Here is a 13164-nt window from a genome sequence, read left to right as displayed (position 1 = left end):
CCTTTCAGCAAGTTCAGCAGTCCTTTCTCTGTGGGTTCTCTGTGTCCAGTTTATGCAACAGTCCAGGCAAGAGCAGTTTCTTGCCCAAATGGCTAACCAACTCCATAAGGAGCCTCTTCAATGCCCATCTTCCTCTTGAAGTAGATTGGTGCTGCCAGGAGCAGACGTGTCTCATTGTCATGAAAAGCCCTAAGTTATTAAAATACTTTAAATGCCATATTCTGTAGTCTTCGTAAGATATGAAGAATGTCTATTTAACTGAAATATATCTCTACATATCTAGAAAATCTAACTAACATGACTACAAGCTTGACTATTATTGATGATTATTCATTAACAACCTGTATTTCCTAATGATACATTACATTTTAAATGAACTACACAATCACAATACCTTAATCAGGATCAGAAATACATATACATATAACAAAATTGACCTTAAATTTAAATCACTAAAGCATATCAATGCAAATTATTCATATCTATATCATATCCCCCTTTAAATGTAAAAGAATATTTATAAACAGTATTTGGGAACATGGGCGCAGTTTTTTTCTCCCCAAACTGCTTCCTGCTGAATGGGGGTGCTATTAATCAGATTTTTCATGGTATAACCTGTGTGCCAGGTTCACCTCAGTCAGCAGTTGAGTGAAGTAATTTTTTGAAGATGTTCACAGCAACCTTTCAGGAGGGCATGGTCTATCTTATCATATTGGGATAGAAGCAATCCACAGGGTCTCATTCTTTGTGAAAACAAAAGAAGGACTTTTCCAAAGCATCATAACCTTAGATCCAAATTTTGAATTCAAAATATTTTCAAAATATCTATCTTGGATGAGTTCAGCAGCATTTATAAACAAATATCTTTTAGCAGCTGTTGCTCCTTCCTCAGCACTCAAACAATTCAAAGAGAGCATAATAGTGTACAGTATCAAGATTCTCTGTGTATTTTCCATCTTTGTGCGGCTTTATTTTAACCTCTATTTCATATATTTTTACTTTTATTTTTTGAGACAGGTTCTCTGTTTATCTTTGTCCTGGAATAACTCTGTAGACCAGGCTGTCCTTGAACTCACAGAGATCCCTTCTGTCTCTGCCTTCCCAGTGCTGGGATTAAAGGTGTGTACTACCACACCTTGAACTAACAGAAATCTGTCTGTCCCTGCCTCCCAGGCAGTGGGATTAAAGCCATGTGCCACCACACCTTGAAGTCACAGAGGTCAATCTACCTCATCCCCTTGAAGTCACAGAGGTCAATCTACCTCTGCCTCCCAAGTGTTGGTATTAAAAGTGTGTACCACCACACCCAAACTGTCTTTCTTTCTTTATTTTTAAGGACTTTAACCCTTTTTTAAAGCCTGTATATATTTTTAACAAACTGTAAACCATTTAGAGGTTTTTTTTTAAATCTCTCTTTACTGTATCTCTCTCTTTTTCTCACTACATGAGTCTTTAAGGAGAGGGTTAAAGCTGTGGCTTTGATGGCTGGATCCAGCCCATTCATTAGCTTTCCAGCCTCCTGGCTGAAGTACCGACTGTAGCCATGTTCATTGCCAGAACTCTATGGCATTTCAAGGTCCCTGCCAGCAAGCAAGCTGCAGCATTCTGCTCACAGACCACACTCAATCAGGCAACCTGCCTGAAAGAGTCAGAGTTTTGCCTTGACAGGATGGCCCAGAAAGCTGGCATTTTAAAATGGCACAGCTTTTTTCCTGCTACGGCTGAAAACCGAAAAGCATGTGTTCAGCTTTTTGTCAACACCATTTAAGTGTTTTGTGGCAGGACCTCTTAAAAAACCTGCAGGGTTTTGTAGCTAAAGCTGAGTCAGGCAGCCTCTCTTAAATGAGAGAGCTTGCCTCTAGCAAGCAGAGCAAACCCAAGAAATTGCTGCTACCAAGAAAACATGCTTTACTCTATTCTTTCCCAAGCTTTCACAGGCTTTCTGTGGATTCAGTTATTCACATCTGGGTGCCATTTGTAGAAGGAGCAGCAGGCTGCGTTACTGCTACCCGGCTCCTGGCCGCCTGGCTAGCTTATGCTCCAAAATAATTACACGGAAACTGTATTCTTTTAAACACTGCCTGGCCCATTATATCTAGCCTCTTCCTGGATAACTCTCATACCTTGCTTAACCCATTTCTAATAATCTGTGTAGCACCACGAGGTGGTGGCTTACTGGGAAAAATTCTAGCTTACATTTGTCTTGGGTAGGAGAACCATGGCGTCTTCCTGAGGCATCTGCCTCACTGCCTTCTTCCTCCCACCATTCAGTTCTGTTTACTCTGCCTACCTAATTTTCTGTCCTATCAAAGGGCAAAGGCAGTTTCTTTATTAACCAATGAAAGTAACATATAGACAGATGACCCTCCTCCATCAGTGATCTGTAGAGATTCCCCAGAGAAACCATAATATCAGAAATCTATGTCATTTCTAGGCATTTCCGCATATCTCTATCTAGTGCTAGAGTCCTGCATTTCAAGGCATCACCTGCACTAGAATGTGAACCCTGGCAAGTACAGATTCTGGAGGGCTGTGTCATGGCTGGATATGATTCATGGAAGAAGTGATGTAATTTTGAGCTTGAATTCCACGGGCCAATTGGAATGCTGTAACTCAGGCAGGGTTTGTGTGCTGGGGAAAGGAAACTGCATTACCTCTACCCTGGGAGGGGCTTCAGACTTTGCCTGACTTGATGAGGTCCGGTCACACAATCTAACATGTGTCTCTTAAGGTTTAATTGTAGTAGGCTGGGCATTGTTGGCAGTAAAGTTTCTCCCTCTGAAAAGTACTTCACAGAAACATTTAGGCTAGTGTTTGATCAACCAGGCATCACAACCTACCGGTGGTGACACATAATATTGACCACCACTGTGGGGAAACATTAGACTCCCAAACAGAAGCTTTGACCAATAAACATTTTGGGTTTGTTCTTATCCAGTCATTGTTTCTTTCCATTCTTAATAAGATATATGAGATGATTATAGCAATGGTGATGGTGATGTTGGTGGTGGCAGTGGTGATGATGATGGTGATGGTGGTGATGGTGATGATTGTGGTGATGGTAACCATGATGATGATGGTGGTGGTGGCAATGGTGATGGTAATGATGCTGGTAGGGTGATGATGGTTATGGAGGTGGTGAGGATGATGGAGGAGGAGGACATAGAAGGTAGCCTTATTTTAACTGATAATGGTGATGTTGGTGGTAGTGATGATAGTGATGGTTTTGATGATGATGATGGTGGTGGTAAGGATGATGGAGGTGGAGGAAACAGAAAGTTGCCTTGATTTCAACTGATGTTTGATGTAAGATTTGTATCCCTCTGAGGCAAGAGACAGTTGATGAAGTCAGATGAAGGATGGAAGTCATAGCTATTTTCCTAGCTGCTCTCTGTATCCAAATAAGGGACATTTGTGGGCCGCCTTATATTTAATCTCTAGAGAGGTTCATGAGTAACTTCATGAGCATTTTCTTGTGGCACTAAAGGACAGGAAATAGTTCTCAGAAGTGTGGGAGAGAAGGAGAGCAAAGTGGTTAATTGCTAGTGTGCTCTGTGATTTGATGTTTCTGAAGTCCAGGCAATTTCTTGATTAAAGGTCTTTGTGATACTTATTTTCTCCCTGTGAGAATTAGCGTTCTAAATGATGAAATATCCTGGGAGTGTCTCTGTGACATGGAAAACTGATCAGATGTGTGAATCTCTAGTGACAGTGGATTCTCAATAGGGAGTTCTCAATCTCAAGATCCTGCTCTAGCTGGGCAGTGGTGGTGCACACCTTTAGTTCAGCCCTCAGGAAGCAGAGGCAGGAAGATATTTGTGAGTCTGAGGCCATCTTGGTCTACAAAGTGAGTTCTGGGATAGTCTAAAGTACACAGAGAAACCCTGTCTCGAAAAAAGAAATTAAAAAAAAATAATCCAGCTCTACATGCTTCACGCCTAAGGGTTTGCAAGGAGGTGGTGATGGCTCTCAGGATTTAACCGAAGGAGCCTGAGGTAATAGAGTTTTCAAGGACGAAATTGTTAAGAGTCTCCCTTCCTAGGACATTTGATTTTAATGTCTTATAAAATGTAAGTCCCATGGTTTGATAGCTTCCTAATATTGTTCTGGGTTTCCTATGTTTATAACAAGTTCTAAGTATTTGGTGTGTATTGAAGAAAGTATTGATGTGTAGGATTCCAAATTTGCTGAAATAACAGGGCCGGAGATACCATTCTTACAATTCAATTTAGCATTTTAAAGAGGGAAAGTGAGGTGGGCAGGCAGGTGGAGACACAGAGAAAACGGGTTGTTTTGAGATTCATTCAGTACAAGTGTACTGAAAGAATAAGCAAAGATGTCCATTTAATATCTACTATATGGAGTTCTTAGTTAGCATAGAGTGAGTTGACGTATTTCTTTTGAAGTACACATTTTAAATATTGATGTCATATTTATTTAAGCTATGCACATCTGTGTGCCTGTGGATTTGTGCATCATGCCTTTGGTTTAAGACTTGTTAATACCTATTGTTTGGTCCAGAAGGCGTTTTTGTGCATTGTCTTCTAGAAGGGATATTATTATACCACCAACGCGTTTTTCTGAAATTTTTGATTTACTGCGTATATAAATTATGAGGTTGGAGTTCATAGTTTTGCATATGGTTATGCAGGGATTTCTGTTTGTTGAAGATTCACCATTCTCTGATTCCCTTTGTGCTTTCTGTGTCCAGACTCATTTGTAAGGGGCATTTGTTGATTGTTTCCTTTTGTGCATCTGAGTGTCCATCAGTTCCCATGACAATAGTCACACTGATTGCTGGCTGGTTTTGTGTACACCTGACACAAGCTAGCATCATTTGGGTAGAAGCAGCTCAACAGAAAACAACTTCCACCAGCCTGGCCTATGTGCAAGCCTGTGGTTGTTTTCTTTTGTTAATTGGATTTATTGATTATATATATGTATATTCTCCTTCCCTCCCTTCTTCCCCGTTTTACTCTTTCCCATGGTCCCCATGCTCCCAATTTACTCAGGAAATCTTATCTTTTACTACTTTGTGGTAGTTTTCTTAACTAGTAAGTGATATGGGGTGGCCAGTCCATTGTGAGTGGTGTCCTGGGGTGTATAAGAGGGCAGGGTGAGAATTTCTCAGGGAGCAAGTCAGTAAGCAGCATTCTTCCATGGCCTCTGCATCTGTTCTTGCTTGCAGGTTCCTGCACTGGGTGCTTGCCCTGACTTCCCTCACTGATAAACTGTGATATGACAGTGTAAACTGAAGTAAGCCATTTCCACCCCCAGCTCCTTGTGGTTATGGTGTTTCCATCATAGCAGTACAAAACACAACAAAGACACGGCACTTACAATAAGGCTTAAAAGTAAATGACGTGAGATTTCCAAATTCATTCCTGTTTTTCAAACCTTGGAAATTCTACATAGGATGTAGGCTCATCTTTCTCTGAAGAAAAATATTGTTCCAGGATTTTGATTGGCTTTGGATTAATACATTAATTCAACAAGGCAAAACTTTCAACCCGAGCATGCATTTGGCTATGTTTAATGAGGCCTTCTTTCATTAGTGGTTTTGATAGTGGTCTATACACCAGACCCTGGGTATTTTTTTCTTACTTCACAATACATACATATATAGACATATGTATTTATATCATGTGTGTAGCTGTTATTTTTTGTTATCTGTGTTACTTTCCAAATTTAGTTTTATTCTCTTTACTGGGTCATTTTTCATGAGCAGGCCTTAATTTTCGTCTCGTTCTTGCTGTTTTTTATGTGTGTGACTTATGTGTGCAGTGAGCATGTGGGTGCATGTGGGGTCTCTTCACCTCAGAGCCACCTTCCAAAAGGTCTCCCCAGCCCTTTACCCTGGATGACTTCTATTTGTGGTCCCCATCCTCAGGTGTGTGATATCACTCCGGGCTTGTCCTTGTCTGGTGCGGGAGAACTCTCTGTATTCTGTCAATCATGTTATAAATAAACGCTGATTGGCCAGGCAGGAAATATAGGTGGGAAAACCAGACAGGAAATAGAAATGATGTAATGAGAACAGAATTCTGAGACGGAGGAAGCTGATTCCCCTCTCTCCTGCCCAGACCACGGAAGCAACAGGATGAGATCTGCCCCACTGAAAAAAAGGTACTGAGCCACATGGCTAACATAGATCAGAAAAATTGGGTTAATCGAGATGTGAGAGTTAGCCAGTGAGAGGCTAGAGCTAATGGGCCAATCAGCTTATAATTTATGGAGACCTATGTGTGATTTTATTTGGGGCTAAACATTTGTGGGGAACCTGGCAGGACAGAAAACCCAAACAAACAAGCAAGCGCCCTTCACGTTACACTTGTCTCTGTCATTTATTCGGAAATAATCTCTGTCATTAGTTCTGAGAATTTATACAGAGTTAGCTTTTTCCTTCTAGGAAGATGCCGAACAGAAAGCTGAAATACAATGACTAACCCCGGGCTTTTCTTTCTCCCCTTGTCTCCTTTCGTTACAGTCTGGCTGCTTCTGGCTGAACATATTCGTCCCACTACCTTCTCATTATCATTAAATCCACCACCTCCCACTTCCTATTGAGACCCCGGGACTATTGTGGCCTCCAGCTCAAAGTAGCCCCTCATGGATCCCCTCCCGAAATGGGAGTCGGCATTAACTTCCGCGTCTTCTCAAGTGACCATTGTGCAGCCCTCCCAGAATGGCTCTGCACCTGCTCATCTCATAGCCTTAGAACAGCTGAGGATAGGCCTCCGCAGCCTGACCCCCACCCCTGGCTCCAGCACCCCCACATCCTTGGCAGAGGGGATGCTCCAGCAGCAGTATGTGGAGCCGAAGAGCTTACTGGAGCATCGCTGGGGAAGGCTGGGATTCCCTCAGAAGAAAGCCTTTCTGGGCAAGCTGAGGCGCAGGCACCGAGATCATAGGTCACCTTACCCAGTGGATAGGGACACCAGAATCTTCCGCTCAGGCAACAAAACTCAGAATTGGTTCCGATGTGAATGCCTCTACTGCCAGGCCCGTGGGCAAAGTATTTCCGGGGAAAGGGATGGGAGCACCAATGCTTCCTCCTGGGATACTCTAGTGCAGGGACTTGGTGGCCTTACCCTCAACCTGGGAGCTGACAGGCCTGGCCTCCTGCCAGAGGGGGCGCAGCAGCAGCAGCAGCACCTTCAGATGCAGCAGCAGCACCTTCAGATGCAGCAGCAGCACCTCCAGATGCAGCAGCAGCCCCCACTGCTGGCCCATCAGGAGCCAGAGGGGAGGTGCCAGCAGGAAAGCAAGGGCAGGTTCCAGAGGCTGTTCAACGAGTGGTTTGAAGAAAACTGAGGTCTTCGGGGATCCAGAGACCTGAAAGGATTCACACAGAGCTTCACTGCCAGCTTTGCGCTTAGGCTCCTTTGTGGAACAGACAACTCAGCTGTCCTTTGCGGGAACTCCCAACACCTGCACGTTCTGACCAACATCTTCCAGGCATGAGATCTGACCCATTCCCAGGAAAGAGCTCAGCTTTCCGGCGTCTTATCTGTGGAGTATGTGCCGCGTCCTAGTGCAAAGGAGACTACAGACCCCTGGTCCTCACCTCCTCTCCTCTGCTCCCATGATGCATGCTGACACTCCCTGCCTGGATCTCTGCCTTTCCTCCCTACTTCCTTATTAGTAGAGTGAGGGTGTCTATGGCCTTGTGAATGACCACGTGCTTCTGTGCCATTCGATCCAGGGGGAAGAATCTGCAGCTGTAGAGTGTGAGGGGACTATGGGATCGGACCATGGTGGCTCACCATTTGACCTTCTGTATAAAGAAGATATGACTGTGACAGTTAGCTGTACGTTCATGTGGAGCTGTTTCTTAACAGTTGGGGACTATTCTCCCACACTAGAATTTCTGATGGAGTACCTCATTGTCAATACCAAATAATAACCATGCTTATGAAAGGAGAGTGACTTAGAAGTCAGGTTGCTGGTATTTTGTTTATTGTCAGAGCTGGAAAATCTCTGACTGGTAGGCAAGATACAACAGGAGGATCTCAGCACCATGGAGATTCGGAAAGCAGGGTGGAGTGGCCTTGCATGGGACTGGAGCGGGACGGTGTAGTGGTTTAAATGAGACTGACCCCCATTGGCTCATATGCTCATATTCTGGGTTCCTGACTGGAATATTTGGGGAGGATTAGGGGATGTGACCCTGTTGGGGAGGCGTGTCACTGGGAGGGAGTTTTGAGGTTTCCAAAGCTCAGTCCATTCGCAGTTAGCCCTCTCTCTGCCTCTTGTTTGTGCATCTGAGGGAAGATCTCACCACTGTCCCAGCACCATGCCTACCTGCATGCTGCCTTGCTCCCTGCCATGATGGTAAGGGAATCAAACGCTGTGCAGATGTGAGCCTAAAATTAAATGCTTCTTTTAAAGTTGCCTTGGTTGTGGTGTTTCTTCATGGTAACAGAAAAGCAGCTAAGGCAGCAGAAGGAAATCCAGTCCAGTTCTCTTTGGAGCACTGCACTCCGTGGGACTAACATCCAAAATGGCCAGGCTGTAAGGTTGGAAGTGGATGCTCTTGTCCCCAGAAGAGAGAGTCCCAAGGGTCATTGGGACCTGGCTGCAGCTCGGGTGGGTTGTCATTGATGTGCTGGCTGAGGGGGCCAGTGGCCATTCCTTTGAGATGTGTGTGTGTGAGCCAAAGAACATGGGCAGCAGCCATGTGTGCTGCATGAGAAACAGAGCCCCACTGTATTATCTCAGAGTTGTGTCGGTATCTAGACACATTCTTTTCAATTCAAGAGACCGGGATGTTTAAACTTACACTGCCCCATAAGGGATCCTGCGATGTAGCCCCCGTCAGAGACCACGCTACTCCTGGGAGCTGAAAACAAACCGTGCTTTGTGTCAGTGTGCCCTTCAGGAGAGAACCCAGAGTTGCCTCGCTGCAAAAATCCACCTGTCTCCTGGCAACAGAGGCAGCCTGAGAACATGTGAGCTTCTCAGCTCCTGCACTTGCTGATATCTCATCCATGGTACAGAATTTAACCGAGCATTCCAGAATTACCTGCCAACTCCTGGGAGAGGCAAAATAAACGAGGGCTTTTCTTTGTTGAAGTCACAGGCCTGAATTCAGAATGATTTAACACATGGCAGTGCACACTGGCAGTGTCTTTAGTAGGCCTAAGACAATAGTCTGTGTATTCTTCTACGCTCCCTCTTCCAGCCTCTCTCATAGAGCCATCATTTTAACAAGTTTTTTTGTTTGTTTGTTTTTGGTTTTTCGAGAAAGGGTTTCTCTGTAGCTTTGGTGCCCATCCCGGTACTTGCTCTCGTAGACCAGGCTGGCGTCGAACTTCCAGAGAACCGCCTGCCTCTGCCTCCCGAGTGCTGGGATTAAAGGAGTGTGCCACCACCGCCCGGCACAAGTGTTTGTTTTTAATGCCATGTTGTTTCCTTGTTATGGACCTAGGTATGATCGCACAGTGAGCAGGAGACCGAGCTGGCACACAAGCCTGTGCAGTCTACTTTCTAGCACCCCCCCTTCTCAGTTCCCCTCTGTGGTGACGAGAGTGAAGTGCAGAGACCTCTGGACACCTCCTGCTTCAATGGATCATGTCTTTGTATGAAGCACTGTCGAATCCTCACCACTGCGCATGGGCAGGCATAAGTACTCCAGCTTCACAGAGGGTTTGTGGAGGTGGGAAACGGTAGCCAGAGACAACAGCCTTTGTCTGACTCCCGCACAAACCCCTGTGCCCTGTAGACACTCTTTGTCTGTCTGTGGCCACCCAGGCTCCTTAAGCTACCATCAGTCATTGAACCTACCGCCAGACTTTTTCCTTCCTCGGTTTACCCCTCCCCTATTCTTTGCTGAGCTGGCTCCATGGTGAGGGTAAGAGAGGAATTGTGGGAGTTTTCCTTGTCCTGACTTGGTGATCATTTCATCATGGAGAAAGATCTGACACTGACTCCCAGTTCATTTTGTACTGTTAGAATAAAACTGCCTGGACTGGGTAAATAATGAGAGCAGAAAGTTCCTTTGTAACTAGATCAGGGTCCATAGAGCCTATCACTAAGGAAATCATCCAGCAGAGACGGAAAGTTAATGTTTTAAGTTCTGCTCCTCTTAGGAGAGCGGAGAAGGGGACAGAACAACTTTCCCAAAACAGCAACAGAACCCCCCACACTACCTTACATCCCGTCTCCCGACCTAAGAGTTCTGGAGACCAGGGGGACTGATGAGATCGGGCAGTCCTTCTGAAGCTCTGTCTCGCCCCTCTGATTAGCCACATTTCTGAGGCTGCTGATGTCTCTGCTCCTCTTGCTAACATCCTCCTCATGTTTCCTGCATGCTCTTGGTGTCTGTCCTGCATGCTCTTGGTGTCTGGCTTCAGGTCTGTTTTGAAATAATGCAGAGTCTAATTAGTTCCTGCTGATATCAACGTTGAGGTCCTCCAGCGGCTTCAGGGCTGGGATGGTGGCAGGATTAGCAAAGAACAAGCAAACCAGTAACCATGCATACATACTCAACTACTAAGCAGAAGCATGAAGATTCCTTTCTATAATATGGAGATCAAACTCTTCTATATAATGCAGCACAAATGGATAGGTGTCCCCATCCATCCTCCTGACCCGTCCCTTCTCACAGTTCTGGAGTCCAGGAAGAACAACACCGAGGAGCTGTCTCCTACTGCATAAGGAGGGACTCATTGGCGTGTCCTCCAATGGCTGAGTGCGGCAAGGCACGTGGACGTGAATTGTTTACTCACTGGGCTCAGAGGCAAACACACTCACAAAATTTGTTTATTCTGTTTTCCTGTGTTTCTCTTTGTGTGTGTGTACAGTCCTAGCGCTGGGCCAGAGCTTGGCACTGGCTGTCTTTCTTGTCCACTCTCCACTTTATTTGCTGAGTCCTGTTCTCTCACTGAACACAACTAGCCAGGCCTGCCCCCAGGATTTCCAGTCTCTTCGTCCAGAGTGCAGGGATTACAAGAGGTCACCAGAGCCACGTGGTTTGACATGGATGCTGGATCTTAACTGTGCTCATCCTGCTTGCCTGGCAAGCACTGTACCCATTCAGCCTGCTTAGCATCCTGCCCACCCTCTTCATGGTCCTTTAGCTCCACCCACTATAGAAGAGCCCTCCTAACCTAAACACCTCCTTCAGTTCAGTCTCCCCTCCCACACTAGTTTGCTGTGTTTCTTCAATGTGAGGGTTTTGTTTTTGCTTTGTTTTTTGTTGTTGTTGTTGTTTTTTTTTTGTTTTTTTTGTTTTTGTTTTTGTTTTTTTTTTGATAAAGGCTCATTCTTAGGTAGCTCAGGCTGTCTTGTGACTCCCTATGTAGACCGGGCTTAGCCTGGTGGGATCTCGTCCTGAGAACACCACTACCTTCAGTTCTGCAGTATCAGGCTTTTCTTTAAACGTTTTGATCTCTTTGAGCACTGGACTCAGCTCTCATAAACTTCCTGGTGCTCCTTTTCTCCTCTCCCTTCACATTTTGCATCTCTCCTTCTCCAGTTTGCTTCTTTCCCGTGTGCACCTGTAACTAAAGAGTGCCCACTGATTGTTACACAACACAGGCCACACTAGAGTGGCTTGAAATCTCCCCTTCCAGCACTATTAGTCTGAAACTGTTCGTGTTAGCTTCAGGCAGATGTTACGGACCGTGGCAATAGGCAGCAGCAATCTCTGTGAAATATCACAAGACCACATTTACTAATGTTCTTCTCCCCTGAATGCTCTTGATCTGGGCATTCCCAGCCTGTGTTGGTCTCAGGATCACAATCTTCCAAAACTCTTGCAGTATGGTCCATTGATCCGTGCTTAAAGTGGTTTTTGCGTTCCTGCTCCACATTCAGCTCAGAAGAAGCATGCCTGCCACAGCAATGTGCCACTGGCTAGTGTCTTGGTCACTGCTCTGTTGCTGTGCAGACAGACCATGCTCGTGCAACCTTCATGAGAGCAAGCATGTAATTGGGGCATGCTTACAGTTTCAGGTGTTCAGTCTACTGACATCATGATGGTAACCAGGGTGCTGGAGAAGTAGTTGAAAGTTCTACATCCAGAATTGCACACTGCAGGAAGAGAGAGGGGGGCGGGAGAGAGAGAGAGAGAGAGAGAGAGAGAGAGAGAGAGAGAGAGAGAGAGAGAGAGAGAGAGAGGAGAGAGAGAGAGAGAGAGAGAGAGAAAGACAGAGAGAGAAAGACAGAGAGAGACAGAGAGAAATAGACACACACACACACACAGAGAGAGAGAGAGAGAGAGAGAGAGAGAGAGAGAGAGACATTGGGCCTGGCTTGAGCATTTGATACCTCCAAGCCCACTCCCAATGAGCTGCTTCCTCCAAGAAGACCACCAGGACTCCAACAAGGCAGCATCCTCTAATTCTTCCGAGAAGTACTACTCCCTGTCAATCTTGGAGCCTACGTATGTGTGTGGTTGGGGAGCCATTCTTATTTCAACTACTACACACACTGAGATTGGAACACGCTGGCTTGGACTTCCTCTGTGAAATTCCTTCATTCCAGCACTTGGTGGCATGAAGGGGGTATTGTTCAAAGGGCACAGGATCAAATGCTAATCCTCCTATGGTGATCACCGTTGAACAGTCAAATGCATGATGATGCTTAAACAGTAAGTTCAATGGGACATTTCTGTGTCAGAGACTATAAAATGGTTTAAATACCTGAAAATGCTGCTGCAGACTTTTCACAAACCAGACAAAGGGTTCGGAAGTAGGTTAGACAACAATCTGAAAAAAAACCCAAACTTTCCCATCTAATCTCAGAGAGCTGTTATCTAAAACGTTAGTCTTTGGCAAGGGTAATGGAGAACATTGCCAGATTTGCAGGACATTAACGAGGTGTCACAATGTACGGAGAAGCCTTCAACCCGGGCTTGCTTTTTACTACTATGATTCCAAAAGATTGGCAGGGGAGAACTGCAGATCTAAAAGATGAGTTTTCCACCATCCCCTAACTTCACAAGAACGCGAGAGACTTGCCTTTGCCATAGAAATATTAATATTAGATTCACCTGTGAAAAGATTTTAATAAAAGTGCTAAGTCAAGGCATAATTAAACAGCCCAAATAGATGTTAGTTATATGTAGGCTTTCTTTTGGCTTCTGCGAAAAAAGCTGTTTCCTCGGGCATACATTACCCATGCTATAGATGGGATTTTGATTGCTGTCCCTGAGGCACA

At 45.1% G+C, this 13164-nt stretch overlaps 1 protein-coding gene across 11 annotated transcripts in view; it reads left to right on the top strand.

Moving 5' to 3' along the window:
• LOC130867667 (protein FAM156A/FAM156B-like) overlaps positions 1 to 8375 on the top strand; it is a 49948-nt gene extending 41573 nt beyond the window's left edge. For 10 of the 11 annotated variants that reach the window (XM_057759776.1, XM_057759778.1, XM_057759769.1 and 7 more), the window contains one exon: positions 6488 to 8375. In XM_057759776.1, coding sequence (XP_057615759.1) covers positions 6610 to 7314 — 705 coding nt within the window. In that variant the 5' untranslated portion in view covers positions 6488 to 6609 and the 3' untranslated portion in view covers positions 7315 to 8375. Of the gene's footprint in view, positions 1 to 6090; positions 6127 to 6487 lie in introns of those variants that run through there. The other variant, XM_057759779.1, reaches the window with a different exon arrangement.
• Positions 8376 to 13164: the final 4789 nt, after the last annotated feature.

The sequence above is a fragment of the Chionomys nivalis genome, chromosome X (assembly GCF_950005125.1).
Source record: "Chionomys nivalis chromosome X, mChiNiv1.1, whole genome shotgun sequence".
Classification (NCBI taxonomy): domain Eukaryota; kingdom Metazoa; phylum Chordata; class Mammalia; order Rodentia; family Cricetidae; genus Chionomys; species Chionomys nivalis.
The sequence above is the reverse complement of the archived record's forward strand: the minus strand, read 5'-3'. Positions and strand labels throughout refer to the sequence as shown.